The sequence below is a fragment of the Eimeria necatrix genome, genomic scaffold, assembly GCF_000499385.1.
Source record: "Eimeria necatrix Houghton genomic scaffold, Enh_scaff40, whole genome shotgun sequence".
NCBI lineage: Eukaryota > Apicomplexa > Conoidasida > Eucoccidiorida > Eimeriidae > Eimeria > Eimeria necatrix.
This window is the reverse complement of record NW_013654299.1, coordinates 47,722-68,590: the sequence shown is the minus strand read 5'-3', so window position 1 is coordinate 68,590 and position 20,869 is coordinate 47,722. Positions and strand designations below refer to the sequence as shown.

At 49.5% G+C, this 20,869-nt stretch overlaps 5 protein-coding genes across 5 annotated transcripts; 1 reads left to right on the top strand and 4 right to left on the bottom strand.

The window, feature by feature from the left end:
* Positions 1-3,066: 3,066 nt before the first annotated feature.
* On the bottom strand, positions 3,067-3,748 carry ENH_00051700 (caltractin (centrin), putative; the record flags this gene model as incomplete). Its single annotated transcript, XM_013581327.1, has 2 exons — positions 3,067-3,402; positions 3,563-3,748. 2 exons carry the CDS (start codon positions 3,746-3,748, stop codon positions 3,067-3,069), a joined length of 522 nt encoding a protein of 173 aa, XP_013436781.1.
* A 1,355-nt stretch (positions 3,749-5,103) lies between these two features.
* On the top strand, positions 5,104-7,148 carry ENH_00051690 (hypothetical protein, conserved; the record flags this gene model as incomplete). Its single annotated transcript, XM_013581326.1, has 3 exons — positions 5,104-6,391; positions 6,512-6,596; positions 6,851-7,148. The coding sequence occupies 3 exons, from the start codon at positions 5,104-5,106 to the stop codon at positions 7,146-7,148; spliced, it is 1,671 nt and encodes a 556-aa protein (XP_013436780.1).
* A 453-nt stretch (positions 7,149-7,601) lies between these two features.
* ENH_00051680 (hypothetical protein, conserved) lies at positions 7,602-9,125 on the bottom strand (the record flags this gene model as incomplete). Its single annotated transcript, XM_013581325.1, has 1 exon — positions 7,602-9,125. One exon carries the CDS (start codon positions 9,123-9,125, stop codon positions 7,602-7,604), a length of 1,524 nt encoding a protein of 507 aa, XP_013436779.1.
* Positions 9,126-9,680: 555 nt separating this feature from the next.
* Positions 9,681-13,127, bottom strand: ENH_00051670 (hypothetical protein, conserved; the record flags this gene model as incomplete). Its single annotated transcript, XM_013581324.1, has 2 exons — positions 9,681-10,109; positions 10,347-13,127. 2 exons carry the CDS (start codon positions 13,125-13,127, stop codon positions 9,681-9,683), a joined length of 3,210 nt encoding a protein of 1,069 aa, XP_013436778.1.
* A 1,047-nt stretch (positions 13,128-14,174) lies between these two features.
* ENH_00051660 (hypothetical protein, conserved) lies at positions 14,175-16,208 on the bottom strand (the record flags this gene model as incomplete). Its single annotated transcript, XM_013581323.1, has 5 exons — positions 14,175-14,219; positions 14,373-14,448; positions 14,631-14,847; positions 14,995-15,139; positions 15,381-16,208. 5 exons carry the CDS (start codon positions 16,206-16,208, stop codon positions 14,175-14,177), a joined length of 1,311 nt encoding a protein of 436 aa, XP_013436777.1.
* Positions 16,209-20,869: the final 4,661 nt, after the last annotated feature.

Below are 20,869 nucleotides of genomic sequence, written 5' to 3'. Positions count from 1 at the left end.
CGAGAGTTGTTCGGGGAGTGCTACAGAATAACACGAAGATCCGATAGCTTCAGAATGTCCGACGCTTACAATTCCCGAGTTACAAACCCTGGCCAAGCCTGTTGCAGCCCTTACAAACAGTGATATGGGATTTGAATGCAACCCTCAGCACAATAGAACGTTTTGAACGTTCAAATATAGACTTACACATTATTTTACTGTACACGTCCCAGAGCCCAGTCATCAGGTTGTGCTGAAAAGTGACATTTCATGCGTGGCTGTTGCTGCGGCGCTAGACATGAACCAGGAACGCGCCGGTTCGCTCAGTAAAAATAATACAGGTGTTCTGCTCCACAGCAAGAGCTACTGGTATCCTTCGTGGCCTCAGTGGTGGCCTATGCTCCTGCCATCAGAAATAGTGATAGGTTTCACTAAGCTTCCATTTCCTATTATATTAGGTTGTAATGTCTACTGTTTAAATATATTACGTTTATATAGTGCATCGCTTACTTAATCGCTGACTTTGCCGAGTGCTACAGATTTCCCAGTGAGCTAATATCATATCGAGACTCCCACTTTGTTTAAAGTATTTTAGAAGGCTTTTGCCGCAGGGCTCTTTCCACGGCCTACACCATTGAAATACTGCGAAGACGGGAGGCATCCACTGGATAAGAGAAGTTGTCTGTAGATGTATACATATGAAGGAAATCCAATAGAAAAATCCAGCTCGGAACAGTGCATTTCATTAGAGTGTATAATTTAATAGAATTGAGCTGAGTCAAGGTAGAGCTGCCGAGACGTGGAATCTACGGCGAGATTCGAAAATTTCTTCCGAACGGGAACCAAGGAACCAGGCGCTTTCCAAAGTCCTAAAAACCACAAAAGCCGTGATTTTTCTGTCCTTTCAAGACACAGTTGTCAAGTAAGGCGCTAAGTGTTCCTGGCCCTTTAACATGCCAGTTCTAGGTCACCCAGGTACTCTCCTTGTGCGACCAATTGAAGGTGACATCTCCCCTTCTCACGCTGCACGTCTCCTCTTCTAGATGCACTGCGTAGCCTGCATCCATTGCAAGACAATGGCGGCACAGCTCAAGAAAGAAGACATAGCGTTGTTTATGCGTTTGCGAATGAGCCTCCTACAGTCACAGCTTGCACCGCTGCTGACAGCTTTTCACTTGCCATCTCAAATGCTTGCTGCCTACATGCGGCGTTTCTTCGCCCTGAAGATGTTGTAGAGCTTGTTCTGGGCATTTCGACTAAGTGCGGGCAAATCATTACACCTTTAACGGCTCTTGCGCGTGCTGAAGCCGCCTCGTTGTTTCCCCGAATATTACCGCAATCCTTTCCAGGTCAGCAGCAGCATCGCCCCCTCTACACGGGTGGGGAAAACTTTTTCCTAGATTGCGGCCTTGATAGCAGCCTTTATTCCCTCTTGGACATCAAACGGTCTGAATGCCGCCCCTGTAACGGCTTTTGCTTAGAAGTGATTGACTGAGGTGACTTCACCCTAGTGTAACTGGTACCTCCAGCAGTCCAGCAAACCGTTCCGTTGCATTCAACGCTCTAATGTACTTTGGCGTCGTTACGTGAATAACTGAAATACGGAGAGAAAAACCATCAAGCTGACGCTAGAGGAAGCTTAGCTCTAGCGCTAGAACCGCAAAAACGGGGGCCCCACTCCCAGAACACTGTGCTCCGAAGTTACACACACCTGTCAAGACGGACGAAGCTACCGAAAAAATACCCGTCCACGGTCTCTCGCCAACTTCTGCGGTGCCACAACGGAACATATGAGCTAGTTGCTTTTACATTCACGGTACGAGAGTGGTGTACATAAGCTTAAAAATTAAGTAGCGCAATATTCATTTCTTACATTGACACTAGCGCTTGCTTTATACCTCCAAATTTTTGATGCTTGTAACTTTCACTAATATTTGTATATGCCAGAGCCGCAATGGATGCAAGTAAAATTGTGCAACACACTGGCGACGAATTAATTCGCTGGAGTGGAGAAAAATCGTAGTGCTAGTACAGCAACTCCTCTACCGCCGCTTCTCTTTGTTGAGAAAGAAACGTACTGGAGACACTCACTGCTAATTTGCAGCAACAGTAGCCATAATTTTACGCAAGCCGTGCACAGGAGCTACTGAGGCTATACAGCAGCTTTCGATCGTCACAAAGTTTGTATTGGAGTCGCTGTGAAAGTACAATCTTATCGGCATCATGAAGCAAAGCGGTCAGTGGGGACTATCTTGCTATTTAATCGAATATGACGCAATGATTCCACTTTTACGGAAATTAGTGCATCAAGTGATGCACCAGAAAAGTTGCACGTTTTGCTTAATGCATTTTTAACGCGCGCTTGCACGGGACTAAGCTGGTTACTTTTGTAGTTTTCCCTATTCCTTTCAGTTCACTAGCTTCGATTAGCTGGCGGCGTGCGATGAGTGAGTCCGAGGCAAAAAACCAGAGAGCTAGAAATAATGTGAACGAGTTTGTATTTTTCTCGTTCCCCGTTGTCACATTAAATAAAAAGCTGCCATGTTGGCTTAATTGCCTCGTCAGTGTCTCCCAAATTTCGCTTTTAATGTGGCCGTGATGCACAACCAAGCTTCCGCTGGTTGTGGAACTTTCAGAGAGATCTCACTCTATTCTTACCGAACATAGTTTCTAAAGCAAAACTCCAGTCACAGAAGACGAATGCAAACAATGATTCACGCGAGCTAATGGCTTTGAGCATGATGAGAATGGTAAATTTGACTCTTACAAGCGCCCTTGCGTATAAATAAATGAAGTTACAGTAACGCTGTTCTTAGCAGAGTCTGTAGCTGAGCCTTGCTGTGCAACGCGGAAAGAAGGATGTTACGCAACACGCAGGCTATGAGCTGTGGTTTTGTAGTAGTGGTGTGTTAACGAAGTTTGTGGGGAACGTTAATAGATTTGGGGGAACCCCAACAAAGTCAGGAGCGTTGCCCCATTCCACCGACACCGTAAACTTAAAGTACATCTTCTGGCATTGTCTTGTTCCTAAGCATGCACTGGAGTGCAAATTTATTATGTTTGTTTTAATATCGCGCCGGCAACTTGTTAAGGGTATGTCTGCTTGCTGAAGACTTCCTGTAGCTCGTGAAGCAAGATGCACCCATCATTGTCAGCGTCTGCCTGGCTCAACAGATCCTGAGCCATATTTCCGGTGAAGTTGGCTTCCTTCAGTGCTCTGGATATGTGTCTAAGAGTTATGCGACCTGTGGAGTCTGAATCCATTTGCTTGAAAGTCTTCAGTACCTCTTCAGGAGATGAAAGGTCAGACGACGGAGTCACAAGCTGCATGAATTCTGGGAAGGTGACTACTCTCCTGCCGCTGCTGTCTACAATACAGAGGACTTCAGACAGTGCGCTCCCTCGAACGTCAAACCCAGCCGCCTAAAAGGATGAATCATTACAGTAGAGTTGCGTGCTCATCTTCCGGGGATGGGGTCACGGGTGTGGGTAACGAAGGTACATGGTGGTTAGCAGCTATATTGTGCGTCTCCGCAGATTCGATTTTCAAGGTACAAAAGGTGTAGCTGTTGCGGCATTTTACCACAAGTCGGCTCTTCAGCTCTTTAAGCGGTATGGAACCGGAGCCATCTGTGTCGCAAGCTTCAAAAAGAGTTCTCATGGCAATGACTTCATCAGCCTTCATCTGGGGCCCTTCGTAAACAGAGGCGTCGAATTCCATTCCAGTTGAGGGAGACAGCTGACTACCCATATTCTGCATCCCTGTCATTCCCAAGTTCACACCTGCTCGCTGTTTTCCTTCAGGGACGGCTACCTCTTCTCCCGTAGCTAAGCCGCAGAAAGATGTGCTGTGCTTATTGATGGCTAGACGTTACCGTGAGCAGAAGACGTTGCAAGTGAGTTCTTCAGTCTGCGTTAGTGATGTAAATTCCCTTTAAATTAGCTTCGGTCTTTCTAGGACAACCTTACATTTGAAGGATCGGGCAAGTGCTCCCAGTGGCGTCGCAACCACCAACTAGGTGCTCTGCGTTCAGCGGTTGACGCGAAAGTAGAAAATTTTGGAAGCTCACCTATAAAAGAATCGCAGAATTTATGGGCAAACCGTGGATTGCTTCCGTTTGTTCACGCAAGGTTTGCTGCGTTTCGACGGCATACGTATGAATGTCCTCAGGGTCTGCAGGAATAGGCTTCGGGACGCGATGGCTACAAAAGGATGTCTTCAAACTCTAAAAATGAAACGATTTTTGAGGGAATTTGCCGGGTTTCTTGAGAAGAAAACTTATTGCCGATGGGGCTGGGCAACTTGGTGCAAAAAGCAGTTTTCCCTTCTGCGTAACCTGTAGACTGCAGATCTCCATGAAGAATGAACAAGGTGTGAATGAGAATAAAAATTATTGTGTTTCGGAACTTACCAGAAACGCTTTCAAGAAGGGGAGGCTAGTGAAAGTGACGTCGGTTTGCTGGGAGCGAGACGACATGTGATAAGTAGTGGCAGTTACTGTACCTAGGCGACAAGTCAACAATAAGTTACGTTAAAAATTTTCTGGTCGATAAACTAGGGAAGAAGGAAACCTAGGTGTACAGAAATAATATTAGAATATGTGTCCAGCCCAACTGTGGTTGGTGGACGTGTTCGTGTTTCAACGAGCAACTACGGCGACGCTTGAATTACAGAACAGCAACAGTACGAGTCTTCGAGGGGAAGAACTGTGTTTGTTCTCATGAAAATCATTTTGTTTCAAGAAATAACAAGAAGACCACACTGTTACTTGCTTTCGTCTGCGAGACAGTGGTCGTCGTCTCGCTATTCGTGGCATGTTGGTGTTCTGGGCCCGGGGGACGACGAACCGACGACGCCTTCTACGGCAATAAACACGCTCATGTTATTGGTTTTCCTTGTGAATAAACGGCGAGCTTTTCCTCGGTTTTTCAGTGTACGGCAGCCTCAAAGCGTCCTCCAATGGCCAAGAACTGTCGGTTGACACTTGTTGAGGGCAAAAACGACGCCGAATCACCATTTAAGATACATATTTCGCGGTTATTACCCTACCATCTGTGCAAACCCGACAATCCCTTTTAAAAGAGACCGTTTCTGCGCCTATTCAGACTACTGCGTTGCTTGTCATGGCAGAAGCCTTGGCCAGCCGCTTTGTACTCGAGCACGTTACCATCCGCATCCTTCCTTGGACTGTTGACTTTGGCGAGAGCACTCCTCAGCGGACGTCTGCTCGCTTCATGCACAGAAGAAAAGCAGCTAACTCATCGACAGGGGACATGACAGACTCGGAGAGCTGCCACCGAAGCACGCTCGTAGACTCCGTCTCATGTAACGTTACTGGACTGACAAGCTTCTACTCTCCTCATGGTGAAGCTGGAACCAGCACATCCAAGGAGCTTCAGTGCGAGAGAAATGAGGGTCTTACACCTAACCGCAGTCAGGAAATCGTCCAGTACGCCGGAGAGCAGTCCCACGATTTGTTTCACCAAGACTTCACAGACGTGCAACAGCCATTCGGTGGCCTTGCAATGGACAACCTCTCCCAAAATACAAAGCGGGAAGCGACTGAAGGTACTGCGATTTTACTGAGTGTTGCTACAGACGTGCCGAAAAGGGAAATGGCTAGATCCGGAAGCTGGTACCCAAGGAAGACTGTGAGCAGTGCGAGCGTTGAGGCTTTGCGAAGTTCGCCGATTCCGTCGGACTTCCACAGGAGAGCAAGCGCGTCTGAAGCTGTGTACATCCTTCAAACCACGGCAAAAGGACGAGGCAGTCCGACTCGCTTGTTTCGGAGACACGTCACCCCTCGTGAGCTTCGTGGTCATCCGCCATCATCAGAAAAAATCGATAGCACGACTTCCCAACAGCCTGTTAAAGAGCGCGCAGAGACGTCCGCTACTGTCGATCCCGCTACCTACGCTTCGAGCGCTCCAGAGGGCATTCGCAGTAACCGAGAGTGCGTGTCAGGGGACCAGCCTTGGCCAGACCAGAGCTGCGCAACTGCTTCTCTCGCCAGGCTGCCGGCGGGAGCAAACGCAGCTGAACTTCACGCAACGCAACAAATTCGACAGCGCCCATCTAGTCCTTACACGAGCGGAGACACCTCTACATTTGCAAAGGACCTAGTCATAAGTGCCCTCTGTGATCAGATACAACACCAACAGTGGAAAATAAAGACTCAGGAAAGTCGTCTTTATCATCAGGAGCAACGCCTTCATGAGCTAGAGGCCTTCGTCAGCTCATTCCAAGCTCATCAACAATGGAAAAGCCAACAGCAGCACAATCAACAGGACCCGGGCCAGCTTCTCCCAAGAGCACGATCTTGCCAACTCATGGTCGGAGTAGAAAGCATCAATGAGCCTGTTTCGATTCCACCTAGAGCTCTAGGGCCCACTACAATCCCCCCAGTGACTGGTACGAACTTAAAACACTGCCTCCACTACTTCCAACAGTACCCACTTGCCCTTGCGCTCGCCATTGGACTTCTCTTCGTGAGTAATCTTCTTTGGACTTTTGCTTGCCATTTCTGTGTAGGCCACCAGTGGTCAGGAGGCATTGCAGACTCTTCCGCAAGCCACGCAGGAATACAAGTGGTGCAAAGCGCTACAGCAGATCCTCGGTGGCTACAAAAAAGCCTTGTGCGAATTTCGTCGTGTGCATAACTTTCCTTGAATATTTCCGCCTTTATTTCGGCGCTGACTTGATATGAAATCGAAGCATCATACTTGCGAGCAAGCTAACTCATGCAGCACTACCAAATTGAGTACTGCACAGCCAGAAAAACTTTAGGCCCTCGCGATAAGTTTGCTGCGAATTGCTGTCTTCTTGCGGTACTGCACATGTCTCCTTTTCGATGCTGCGGCTTGTTCACAGGAAGAAACGCAGAGAGACCAAGGGACGGATGGCCACCATGGGCGATGCCGCAGGAGAGCACAGCTATGTTGTTTTTGACACTATAGAGAGTGGGTACACCACACAGGCCATGCACCCTTCACTCTGGTTAGCTGAATGTTGCCAATATTCCTTTTTCAGAGAATGTCTATTTCACATTTTGGGGAGCAGACTGCTTTACCATTTCGAAAGTTCTCAAACCAATCCATTTTCAGCAGCGATCTCAATCTTTTTTAGGAGTATATTTATTGTTTTTCACTGTTTCCTACTCATCTTTTAAATTCATCTGGTGATGACACCACTCGGCTTCTCTCACAGGTGATGAAGTGCCATGTCTCTAAATGGAAGAGCGGTGTTTGATACTTGGGAGCAATAGGAGTGATGTAACGGGCTCAAGTGGCTACAGCTGATGTCAGTGTGAGCAAGAATAGAAAGGAGACAAACTCACACATGATTTATGAGATAGTTGCAATCCCTGAAGTCACATTTCGGTGGCAATCCCACCAAGATAAAAGTTAAGGATTACGGCAAATACAAAGCAGCTTGGAATTTTTCTTTGCAGAGCCTTTGGCTATAAAACAGAGTAGGACAAGTGATTCAGCCACTGCCTCACAAACAAAGTAAAACAAAAAGGGGACAAAAACTGTTGCGAAGGAAAAAGGAAAGATACAGATCTGCGCACCAGTTGTGAACCCGACTTCGTCAAGCGCGCACCCAACGGTCTTTGCAGTCGTTATATAGGCTCCTGCTCGAACTCTGACGGTCTCTCCATTGCGGCCTGACCTCCGGATGGTTGATCGACAGAGGAAGTTGCTGACCTACAACAAAATAGGTCTGAGAGCCGAACACAAAGAGTTGCCATCTCAGCGAGCATCTGCGGCTCAGACAAGAGATCCACAGCCTCTTGAGTCAGCTGCGCAGGGTCTGCAGTGGGTTGGGTGGTTGGGTCCACCCCAAAGGTGGTCCCACGTCTTCCCGGTAGAGAAGCAGCTGATGGTCTTCGCAGTCCATTTTTCGGGCCGTTAAAAAGCTTTGACGAAGAAGCGCGAGAAGCGATTAGCCTAGACTGCATTAGGGGTTGTTTCTTTTGAAAATTACTACGAGGCCCGCGTGGTGGAGTGTCGACTGGCAGTTGTGCAGCAGCGACCGTGGTTGGTTCTTCATCGGATTGTGATGATAGCTTGACGGGAGAGCCTTGTGGCGCTTTGGAGGCCGAAATGTCGGAGCCCTTCTCCACAGGCATAGCAGCTGCGTTGTCATCCGACTCAGGGGGCTGGCATTTCACCATATCTCCAGCAACGACTCTGCTGTGCCTGAGATGTTGAGTCTTTGCTGCCCTCTGCGGGTCTCTAGCAGCTGGTACCTCTCCAGGCATGCCTGGAGCTTGCCATTGTGCTTGCCCGAGCGGCCTCGATATTTTTGAACGAGCAATGGCCTTCTGAGCAACATGTGCCAAACGGGGTGGCGGGTTCTTTACGGTTGGCTGCTTTTTCGCTTTGGCTTTAGCACCAGCTGTCGCTGTAGGTAGAATGAGCTGATCTTGTGCAGGGTTTGCAGGAGCCTGACTGCCCACTTTATGAGTTTCCGGATCTACTGGTAGGTCACGAGGGACCAAGTTGGCCTTCATGGCAGGAAGCAAGTCAGCTGAAACCTGTTTGCTCGTAGAGAGAGATATTGTACCGCCGCCGGTATCCATGTCTGTTGTCTTACATCCACTTCTGAGATTGGCTGCTGTTTCACTTTCATCTCTCAGAGCCTCTAGACTGCCATTTCTCCTACCGAGGCTGGCAACGGCTTCACCATGGTTCTCGTCTGGTAAGCAGGGACTTGGACGCGGAAAGATATCGCTGCATGACCCTTGCACACCTCCATCTCCTTGTCTGCCCAATTCCCTGGCCTCTTCACCTTCCCCAGCGGCCGCTGGAGAAGGGGCGTTCTCACGAAGAACCGTTCTTTTTTCCGGCACTTCATCGTTGCCAGAAGAGAATGAAGCGCTGCTTCCTTTTTCGAAAACACCGCTTGGAGGATTCGCATGTTCTGTCTTCATCTCACAACTATTTTCCGGTGGCGAAGAAAATGTTTGCTCCGGCTCGGACGGGTCATGTTCAGAGAAGGTTGGGATAATGTCGGGCCTCCCTGCTAACCAAACAGCTAGCGCAGTAAGTTCTCTGCGACGGCCTGTCAGCCGCAAATAACGAAGGTATCTTTCTGAAGGAAGAACCGGCATTTGGCGAACAGCCGCCCGTACTTGCTGCATTGCTGTAGACTCAAAAAGGTCCAGTTCAGGAGGCCCACAGATATCTCCAGGTGAGCAACAGAAAAGCCCACGACTCTGTGTACAGGGAGTATTCATGCTGAGGCAGCTTGTTGAAGGTCCCCTTACCGTGAGGCAGCTCGCACAGCGCCGCTGAGATGCATGCACTCGTGATCCAAAGGCAGGCGCGCCACAGTAGGTTCTGTGCATCTCATGGTCATTCTCGATATCTACATCGTTCGGAAAACATTCACAGCAGGAGCAACTGCTGTGAGGCTTTTGGCCAACACCGATGACAAGTCTTGTAATTTTTGGGAAGACTACCGGTTGCCTTCTCCTCCGAAGGAATGTCACGGCGATGGCGAGCAAGCAATCGAGATAGCTGTCAAGTGGCGTGCGCGATTTAAAGGGTAATACACCTGAAACACGCACTCAAACAGTCCCGCAACATTTCTGTGGGCGAGGGCGGGGCATTCTGTCTGAAGAAGTACAAAATAGTCGTGGCATGTTGGAGCAGTGTACGTGCAGACTGTGAAGTGTAACTGCATCTGGGAGCTACTAGTCAACGCTTTCAGAACAGCACAACTTTTCTTTACCATCTGAAGGCTTGGTTGGTAGGCTCTTGGTTTCCAGTAAGTGCCGCAGCTTTTGTTCTTGCGTTTCTATGAAACCTTCTGCTTCGAAAAAGGTTCGTAGCTCTTTCGGTGAAAAAGATTTGGGTGGCGCTGTTGGATTCAGAAGCTCTCTGTGCCTATTGACCCCAATAAAGAGTGGCGGAATAACATCCCGCCACGGCAGCCCCTCAGCCGCCGCGATAGTGTTGCTCTCGACAGTGTCTGCTGCTGTGTCCAGCCAGCGAGCAACTAGCAGCATTGTATCTGGGCCATCATTGCAGAGAGACGAAACTGCATGCTGGGTGGCTTCATCTCTACCCGCTTCCGTCAATCTTTCGTTACGATCGAGAACATGTGTGAATGTCACAGAATCCTAAAGGCCAAACACATTACACAGCACATCTACGCACTCCGTGAAGGTGTGCAATGTGTGTCTAGAAAACACGCATGAAGGTGCGAGCCATTAGATCTCTTGCAAAATTCAATATAGCGGCTGCCTTTGCTGTGCATCCACAAACGGTTATTTCAACAAAGCAGGCCTAGCATGACAATGATTGCTCGCCTGCTCCAGTCCTGGAGCTTAAACACATTAAATCCCCCTTCAGCTTACGTCAATTGGTGGTGGAGGGTCCAAGCCGGCCTTGAGGAGAAGGGCACTCAAATTTGGAAGAGGCCTGACAGGTTTCTCTAATGCTGGCAGCTCCTTAAGGGTAAGGTACGGGTATGGCGGCTCTGGTTCTGTCTCTACTGCCGTTGGCATTTCTCCACTTTTTTCATCCTCTACATCTCCGTCACCCTTATCCAGTCCCTCTGTTTCCGGCAATAGAAGTTCTTCATCCTTCTGTGACTTGACAGATTGCCCTCTCACTTTGGAAGAAGGTAACTTGACAGTCTTTCGCCTTGCTGAAGGGGCTTTTAATGAGGACGAAGGGACTCCTGCAGGGGCTCCACGGGTAGAGGCAGCACGCGCACGCGGAGGAGGTAGTGCAGCGGCAATTTTTGCCTGTGTTGCTCTTCGTGGAGGAGGTGCAGACATCCTTCGGCCCCCTGGAACTGCCTGAGGTGATTCGCGTGGAGAAGCAGATGATGGGTTTAGGGAACTCCTACTATCTCTCTTTGCCAACTTCTTAGTTAGTATAGGCGATTTCTCCCTTTTTGCTTTTGCTTCAGCAGACAGTCTCGGCGAATTTGTGCTTTTAGGTGTCGTAACTTGGGTTGTGGCTCTTCTTCCTTGCCTGATTTTGGGGACATCTTTCAAGGGAGGCACCGGTAAGGTCGCTTGACCATCCCTAGATTCTTTGTCTAACTCATCCGCTGTTAGGACCAGACGGCCTCCCTTGAAAGAAGCCGCTGTGCTCTTGAACTTCGCTACATCTGAAGTGGTGAAACGCCTCTCGCGTTTTTCAGGCGGAGCAAGGACACCTGCAAATTTTTCCGAGATTGCTGGCAGTTTATCTCCCTCTCCACTGGCTTGCGCAGAGGACACAACAACGGCAGTTTGTCTCCTAGCTGCCAAATTGCTGGGCTCGACAAGCCGTCGCCTTCTCACTGCTGTAGTTGGACTCTGAGTCTCACTAACAGCTGGAACTACACCAGCACGGCCCGAAGACTGTCTGGATTCATGCGCTGCCGGGCTTTCAACACTTTGTTCTGGCGTGTCGTCTTCAAAGTTACTGGCTTGCGAAGAGGGTGGCAACGCCTGTATATTTCGACTGGTGCGAAAGAGCGCAAGGCGCTCCAACGTTGAGCCAGCCCACCAAATCGCCCCACTGCCCGTGTCAAATTGCTGGGCGGAGCAAGGCTCCATGGAATCCTCAGTGAAGCTTCCCAGTGATGGAGTGACTCCAGAATCAAAACGGCTCCCCGAGTCATCAGATCTTGCAGAGGAAACAGGCTCCATCACAGATTCGTGGTTGAGATTGGTCGATGAAGCGCAAGTCACGAAAGAAGGGAGAACTGGCTTCCCCCCATCATTGTTCTTGTGCAGCAAAACTGCCTGATTAGTCGTTCTGGAATGCCTCCTGTGTTGTAACGCACCCTGAGGAAGTCGTGAGGCCACATGCAAGTACCGTCCTGTGCTAATTGCCCGGCTAGGCCGAGGCTTTTCAGTCGCCTGCGAAGATATTGTCATTCCTCTAGTCCCAGCAGGATTGCTAATGTCACGCTTCGCTATCAAATACGTCCGTGAACCTGGGGAATTCTGTGAAGCACTTTCCTGTTGCAAGCGATTGGAGGCATTCCTCAATGCAGACGTAGGGCGTCCGCGGTGCCGAAGGCTTGCCTTCGCGGAAGCAGCATTATGAAGTAACGGGCCTGGCAACCCTTGGCCCGCATCTTGGGTTGCACGAGCGAGTCGCACTCTTGATGAGGCAGAAAGTGGCTTGTGTAGCGAACGAGTATCGCTGTTTGCAGTGTTCGACAGTGCAGCTACTTGTCCCGAAGCAGGAGCGCTCGTTTGACGGGTAGCGCTAGATTGTGGCCCTGAATATGGGATCTGGGCCAGCAGAGTTGACGAGCAGTCATTTGAGCCGTTAGAGACCCTTCCCGAAAGAAAGCCATTCGCTTGGGTGCATTCGCTTAAGTTGCCGAGTGCATCTTTCTGTTGTATTAACGGCATAAGAGCCTTTAACAATTTCTGGAGAACTTCAGGATATTGAAGGAGCGCATGGGACTGTCCTTCTGCCTCAAGTTGATCCACAAGATGCTGCAAAAGGCGCCAAGTCCGACGTTTCTGGAGAAGTGGCAGCTCGCAGTGTGTAGTCGCACTTGATGGACCACAAGGGCAGGCTTCTGAATGCTTTTCTGAGCCATGCTGTCCCACTCGCCGAGGCAAAGCCACCTCAGCAGCAGCTGACGGTGTCGCAGCCTTAACACTTTTATCGCTGTCAAATCTCGTCAGCAGCTTTTGTTGCTGCTGATTTGCTATCCGCCTCTGTGCAGGAATGTTCACGCTAGCAGCATGAGTGCGGCGATTGGATATTACTTGTGATCGTTGACTTGGCGGTCCGACAGATAGAGGCCGAACAGAAGAGCTGCTAAACGGGTATTTGGCAGCTATTCGTATGGCAGGCGAGGCTGCCACACCGCTTTTCATGCCTCGTCGAACCGTGGGCGAAGACCCCGCTAGGTCTCTTGCCATTTGTTGCTTCTGATCCGTCCATTTGGGCATCCACGACACTGCACGCGATAATTTACCATCAGGATTTGATATGCGTTTTCTTGCTTCTGAAACTGCCTCGCTTGGGTGCATCTGCGCTGTGCCGCCGACTGCTTCGGGAGCACCATGCACTTGGAAGGTTCCTGGTTGGCCATCGTTGGAGGTCACGTAAGAGCAATTGCCATTATTTGAGGGACTTTGGAGGATATGACTTCCAGCTTGGGAGCTCTCCATGCTTGTGTACCACCGTATTGTCCCCTACAAGCGCACCTGCCTGTGCAGCCTGAGTGGTTAGGGGCTTCGGATGCTCCCAGGGAGTGGGGGCATTTCACAGACTCTTTACTTCCCTGAAGCGTAGGATATTCATCAATTAACCTTGCCAAGAGGGTGCTCGAGGCTACATTAGTCGGGTATCACGTTGGGAGCATTGCTAGCTGTGAGTCTTGCCCAGTCTCCTGCGGTGTTGCCAGGATTGTTGAGGTTAAATGAGAACATGTCCAAAGAAGTTAAGGTGAAAAATTAAAGAAAAATGAGTGTGAGAACAACAATACAAAGTTGGGGGAAAGTATGCTGTTGCATCGCCCGGTCTGCTTCCTTTGCGCGTCATCGATTCGCCTGCAGGCCGTTTCGGCAGCACCCACGAAGTGGAGCTTTACACATCTAAGACCATTAACCAAGCAATTTTTACAGAACAGTAGTATATTCGTGTAAATATCATTGTTTGTTTACCTCATGGGACATAATACCCGAAGCGTCAAGCGTTCTCCATGCGCGTTTGTCTCGCTTCTGTTATCACAGAACCGGAGGTGAGAGCAGCCTGCTACGGAAGAGAACACTGCTCGAAAAATAGCGCTATTTGAGTTCATTGTCGTTGTTCCTTTACTTTCGAGGAGCTTTAAAAGAAAGTAACAGGCCGTTTGCTGATGGAACTTGTCCTAGTTGCCTTGTCTCCGTCAGGCGCGTTGTCCTGCCAGTTTGCCTTCAATTTATAAAAGCTACTGTTACACTAGGAGCTGGCTAGTTGATTTCCAACTATCACACTACTCTAAGGTCAAACATATGATGCGCGGCCAACACTTTCGCCTACACACTGGACGACAAAACTTTGGAACGGGAGTAAACAAAGAAACGAGGCTGTCGTCGTTCCGAGCGGCGCGGATACTGGCTCAGCTCGGTTACGTGCAGCACTTATCCAGTAAAACAAACACAAAAGTTTCAAAATATGGTTAACATGTCGAAGCGTTCCAGATGAGGGCGTTCCTATCCCACCGAAGAGTTAAATCACCATCCGCTCCTCATTATATGGCCAATATCGTGGATACGGCCCTGCAGAAGTCCACAAACAAGAAAAAATTAGCCAACATAGTCAACGTAGCTCTTAAAAACAGTGCATATCGATCTATCCACAAAACTGCGCTTGTTTTCTGAAGAAGCAGGACAGGGTCTCCTGGACTGAGTGCAACGCGGAAGAGACTCTACCTTGAGGCAAGTTTTCGAATCAGCATACAATCTAAATGGCCTTTCCAGACGGGGTTCCGGGTCGAACCACAACATTCTGAAAGAACGCACGCAATGCAATCCCAAAAATCAATGCAGCAAACGAAAAGAGCCATTTCCTCAGCAGCTCTTCACCAGCTCCGATTCATGAAAGCATCAAAGCGCCTTCTTAAGGTGCAAACAAAGTATATGATCCTGTTAATCAACAAAAGATGCTCGTTCACATGGCCGCAGTCTCACCTCTCCAAGTCAAGCAACTGCTCCTGAGTTAACTGCGAGCCACTCCCTCGTGCTCCACCTCGGCCCCTGCCACTCCTTACAGATGAAGGCTGGGCGAACTCGACGTTGCCAGAAGTTCTTTTTGAGGAAGAGATAAGAAACTGCCTTGGGGGGTTAGGGAACACGAAACTGTCAAATGCAGTGGCAGGAATACCACAAGAAACCTCGGAGAAGCGGCCTGCACCAAAACATGCACTCTTACGAAGGCTTTTTGCATTAACTCGAGATTTGTTAAAGGCAAAAAGAGAAATGTGGAAGTACCGGTGCCTGGCTCCACAATCCGCTACTCTTACAAGGCTAATTCTATGAACGGCGTCGCACTTACATGCGCCTGGTGGTAGTTCAAAGCAATTCCTGCGGATGATACAAGGCTCCCCAGGGACCCATTCACGGTCCCTTAAGGGCCTCACATATTGATTATGCAGGGCGAATATTGCCCAGTCGTCGCTCGTTGTGTAGGCACAGCGTTCCTGATGCAAGTACCAGTACATCGCACTCAACTTTACCCACTTTATTCTATCTGCCTCCCCCTACCCTCTTTCCTGCTGTGTGCCCTCCTCTTTCCTCCTTTTACCAGCAAAAGTAACTATTCTCAAGAATTTAGCGTTCCACCTTCCTCGTCAATTTAACTACTGGCGGCATATCCTAGGGAAGCCATCAAGGATGGCGACAGAAACAGCATCACGCAGTTAGCATGGAGGCGTTACTCACTCGGAGAGTTCGAGAGCAAAGTGGAGAATAAGTCGAAGATTGTGTATCACGTCTTTTCCAGAGCTCTGTTGCAATGGCGCTCCCATTGCTGATGGCGCCATCTGAGTCCTTCTCTTCAAGAGGCTCCTGCCACTCCGATAGGTCCTGCTGTTGTTCCTGCCCCTCCAGCTCTCTATCCTCATGCAGGGCATCTACTGCCTGGCGTAGGGCTTCTAGGCCATGAGATGTCTCCCCCTTCTTGTCGGCAGAGACGGGAGTGGTGCCGAGAATACGTTCAATGTTGCTCATTCTCCCCGAGGTGAATCGGCCCTCCTCACGCAAAGCTTCTGACGTTTCTGACTGCGCTTCGTATTTGGAGCTTAAAGAAAAGGCACGGTGTGCTGCACTGGTGGTCGTTGGGGCTGCATGGAACCAGTAGTCTGTCTCGCTTCCAAGAGAACCCTGTGCTCCCCCTGCAGCTTGAACTCGGGAAAAAGAAAACGCACCGCCTGCCTTGTTCTCAGCTAATGGGGTGGATGCTGTGCGCTCCACTGGTTGCTGCGCCGGTGTCAACGCTTTCGAAGAAATCGATGCACGGGATGCACGGGACTTTTCAGAAGCTGCGGTGGAGAGAGCTTGAGAAGCCTGATGATTTAATGATGGAGTTGAATCGGTCCTTTGTAAAGATGATCGCGGAGGTGTTGCACCAACGTTTTTTGGGTGCGCTAGTTTCTGTGTAAAGTTCACCCGGCGTGCACCACCGCCAGAAAGAGTTGTGGCCCGTGATGAATCCGCAGCGGGACCTCCTCTCATACTACCACTGTACGAAACAGTTGTAGGTACCTCCATGTTTATTCCAGTTTAATTTTCAAAGTGGCTGCATGTCCAATGAAAAGAGGCAAAGGCGGACCAGGCGTCACAGGGGCCCGGTCGACGCCCTGGTAATAGGGGTCTGCAGAAGGCTCGTGTGGAACTCTCCGGCAAAATATCAAGAGCAAAAGACTGCAAAATCAATTTAAGGCAAAAGCGGGGAAAGATGGCCACAAAGTGACGGGGTCCAGCGACCCTCACCGTAGTTGGGTCTCGAGATTGCAGCCGACGGTAGGGAATCACCCTCACCACCCTCTTCGTCAGCTCTGGCGTTTTTACATCTAAAGGCTCAAATGTTTTCAGCCGGAAAAGTGTCAGTAGCTAATTCAGAACAAGTATCCGCCGAGAACATTTGACACGCTAACTGCCGCGGCTTTCCGCCGCGGCGCCTCACCGATACAGTACCAAGAAGAGAATATGCACACAAAAAGGCCTTCATGAAGACAAAACCTTCGCTTACGGCAAAAAACACTTAACAAGAATATTATTTTTTTATTGGTCGGGGATTCAACGAAAGTTGGGGCTGAGTTGGCCCTTCTGAGGCTTAGGCAACTCTGCCGCCCTCGGCTATCGGCTACCCCAGTGCGTTGCATTCCTGTACAGGCTTGAATTCCTGACCGAAGAACAGTGTGCAGTTCCAGTAATTGTAAAAGGGTATCAAAGAACTTGAGTCGGTGTACTATACACGAGCGAGCAGAAACTATGCAGGGTTTCATTTCCTCGAATGAACACCGGAGGGCTGCAGACAGATCACGTGGGCCACAGCTGCATCTTGCGCAGCTTTGCATGAAAGCGGAAGCAGCTTCTTCCTGCTTGTCACATGCTTCTCAACAGCAGAGATACACAGGAAAAGAAATGTGTACAGAGGATGCACGGCTTTGAGCGTGATGTGTGGAGCGGCCCGAATCTGCCCTGAACTCGACCACTACACCAAGGCCTGCTGTAGCTTTTCCCCAGTGCTCGCTTGAAAGCACATTTACCTGGACAGTAATATCAGAGGCCTTCCTGCAGCTGTCCATTTGCTCTTGCTCCATAGAAGTGCCACTCTAGACCGTGATTTAACACAAAATTCTTCCGCCTGACTAGCAGGTGAAATATATGTCGATGTTAGCAGCCGAGTCGGACTCAAAAACAATGCTGCATGAAAATATGCAAAGCTTCTTGAAGTGAATGCACTTAAGCGGTTAGACTCTTGACATAGCTGCCTCCTCGCAGCACCCCTGCCTCCTCGCAGCACCAGTGGCTGCGGGAAATGCACAATTTGATTTTCGCGGACGCACCCGTATAGCCAAGTCGAAAGTTTAGGAATGACACGGCCGAAGGACACCCCTCATGTACTGGCGTTTCTGCGTGGACGGCGCATTCTCTACCAGCTTGAGCATCCTTTGCTCCATTTGGGTAGAGCTCGAACCTGTGACATCACTGTTCGCTGCGCTGGTGTATCTCGTTTTCATGCCGCCTTCGATTTAACGGGCCTCCAACAAGCCGATCAAGGTGGGCGTAAACTTGTCATTATTGAGATTTTGATGCAAAGTGCCCTAAAACCTTTGTATTTTCAAGTATAGCAAGGGCCTCATGCGAAGTGAAAACAGGCTCTCGTCAATAAGAAATAAGGTACTACCACCTTAAATAATCGGCAGCGCACCGTACTTCGACGCAAATATGCGTGCTTTCCCTGTTGCAAAGGTGGAGCATCCGCCTCTAAAGGAGGCGTACCCTGCGGAAGTGGATGCCAACGAGCGTTTGTTAAGGACTTGGCATCTTTGAATGGTACTTCAGGCCTTTCAAAGCCACACATATTATTGTAGCCTCATAAGCTCTTGGCCATTTCTATATATGGCATAGTTTACTCACTGGCCACTTGATTTTCTGGTCAAAGATGCACCGAACAAATATTACTCCCATGTTGTTTTTGAGGGGCTAAAGATGCACCGAACAAATATTACTCCCATGTTGTTTTTGAGGGGCTGTGCTGAGAATATTGCAGGTACATGGCTGAACAATCGCAGGCTAGAGCCCCATATTTGGCATCCTCTGGAAAATGGGGACACTCTGATGTTTTCATCATCAGGTAAGGAAGACAGCTGAATCGCTAATACAAACGGAAAATGCCCCTGTAAACTAAACCAGTTTCTCTTTGAAGTAGAGGACGAGAACAGGCGGGGAATTGTCCTTCAACGAGGGCAGTGTCTCTTGAAGTGCCTTTCTCCTATGGTTAGATGACGCATACCTAATTTTTGAGCTGCCGGGAAGATATAGTGGCTTACGTGCGCCAAAACTTTGGGTACGTTTAACAGATACATATTTCCGAAGTTCGGCTACTGTAGTTGAGAGTGGTAAAAAAATGATCCCCAGCGTGGCAGTAGGGCACTTTTCGTCGTACTTTATTGGAAATGCGTCACTGTAAACAGACCGAACAAAAAGATGGCGTAATGAGGACAGCCTTGATGGAGCCAAGCCCTCCAGCAAAAAAATCTCAGACGAAGAGCAAGTACATGCAACACGATAATTTAAGAGGTGGCAAAGGTCAGAGTGGGCCAAAAGCTGCAGCTCGTACTTGTCACAGAAGTAGCTCACCTCCTGCGGAAAACACCAGCACAGCCACAGTTGTTGAAGGGATAAACACGGCGTCTGCAGAAGCAACCCTGCCTAGTGAGCCAATCTTCAGGCAGTATTATTTCGGTGTGAAAGAACAGCCGCATGCGTGGGGCAGACAGGAAGCAGAAAACACGCTTGTAGAGTCGTTACTTCAAAGTAGACACCTGGCTTCTCTGGGTTTGCTGCAGGCCTCCATGTAAATGGGAGTGAGATGAAGAATAGCACACAGAGCATGATCGTTCCGAAAGATCAAATTCATGATTTGAGCGCCACGTCGTCCGAAAACAAAATCGCTACCGAACCAGAGCAGACTAAAATTTGTAATTGCTGCTGCCGTATCCGTAGAAACTGCAGTCACTACATAAGCAATGCAGAATGCTGCTGTCACAACAAAAGCATCCAGCCTCAACACCGTGGTTGTTGCGGGTCCCCTACTCATGTCTCTGCACTAGCACCGCTTCCCCAAAAAGAAGTCCCAACACCTTGCCAGCGCAACACACAAGAAGGTAGCCCAACACCTTGCCCAGCCCTGAACAATGACACGACAGCAGCTGCTGGACCAGAGCAGCAAAACTCTGCGGCTTCCCCGACGCGGAACAGCCCTCTAGCCGAACAACACTTTTCCGGAGTGGAATCAGGCCCTCCTTCGATGATGAATCAACAATGCTCACATCTAGCCGTTCCGGAACCTCGAGGAAGTATGGTGACTTATCAACCAGGAAGCATGGAGCTGCCACGTCCCGCACACCCTTCCTCCCAGCTAGAAGACCTGCATGCACACAGTTGCGCAGGCTCTCTCGGTTGTCAGAATTGCCCAAAGGCTGCAACCCAGTGCGTGGGATGTTGCCCAAGGAACAGCGATGTATCATGCTCCATAAAAGTGCCTTCAGCTAAACGATATAATGGCTGTTGTTGCTGCAGTAACAAATTTTCGGCTGCCACCGTCAAGCTTACCAATTTTTCTCTGGCAGACGTAGAGCAGCGGCAGCACTTCAAGGGGCAAGGTCATTTCGCCCTTAGCAGTATGGCTGCATTTCCCGGGAGCAGTGCGAGAGAACATTTGCCGTTTCTATTTTCAAGCTGCGGCAGCCGCCCTCACGATCATGGTAACATGACAACAAACGCTTTTGGAAGGCCTTTGGAGTCCACGCCTCCCGGCGCACTGGGCATTGCAGCAGACAGTTCCACAAATACACATTTTCACGAAATGCCAACCTTCAAGAGCGTTTCTCCATATGTTTTCCAGAAGAGGTATGGACTAACAACTTCTGGGCACCCTCCCGCCCCATGGGTGCCACCACTGCAGGCTCCGTCTATTCTACCTGCGTGGGATCACCACACATTGGCAAATCATCCTTCACAGACGCTCCCGATAGCCACAACACAGCTGCGGAGGCAGTGCTCCCAGAAGCAAACAATGATGAGCCAGATCCACCAACAACAGCAGGAACAACACCTTCAACATCAGCAGCATCATGAACAATACGTTCCTGTGTCTAGCGGGAAGCCTGGACAGAGGCTGCATGCAGCAACCGCAGCTACACAAACAGAAAACAAGCACTCAGCAACGGCGACACAAACTCCCCTCAAAGGCTGCAACCACGTTTCATCTTCGATATCACCGGCTCTCCCCCAGACAAACTTGGTAGGGTCTACTGATTTAAGCCTGCCACCCATCGTATTTCATTCATACAAATTTTGAATGGCTAATTCGGTCAATGATTCAGCAATGGCATCGAGTACTGCCCTCAAAATCTCCCGTTCATACCGAAGATAGGATATGTGGAACTTTACCCTTGTTTTCTGCGCACTGTGGGGTATGTCATTCACATAAGAAATAGGATTCACCCATTCCCACAATCGGAGTCCTTATGCGCAGGAAGTCGTTCCACAGTGGCCTTCTTGCTGCAATTGCCCGCAAGCTATCGCAGGCGGCACGTTGTCGGTTGCTGCCGCAGCAGCCGCCGCTGTTTGCAAAATGCTGAAAGGCTCAGACTACCAATGCAGGCAGCAGAGCAAAGGAACAACTCGAGCAAAAAGCC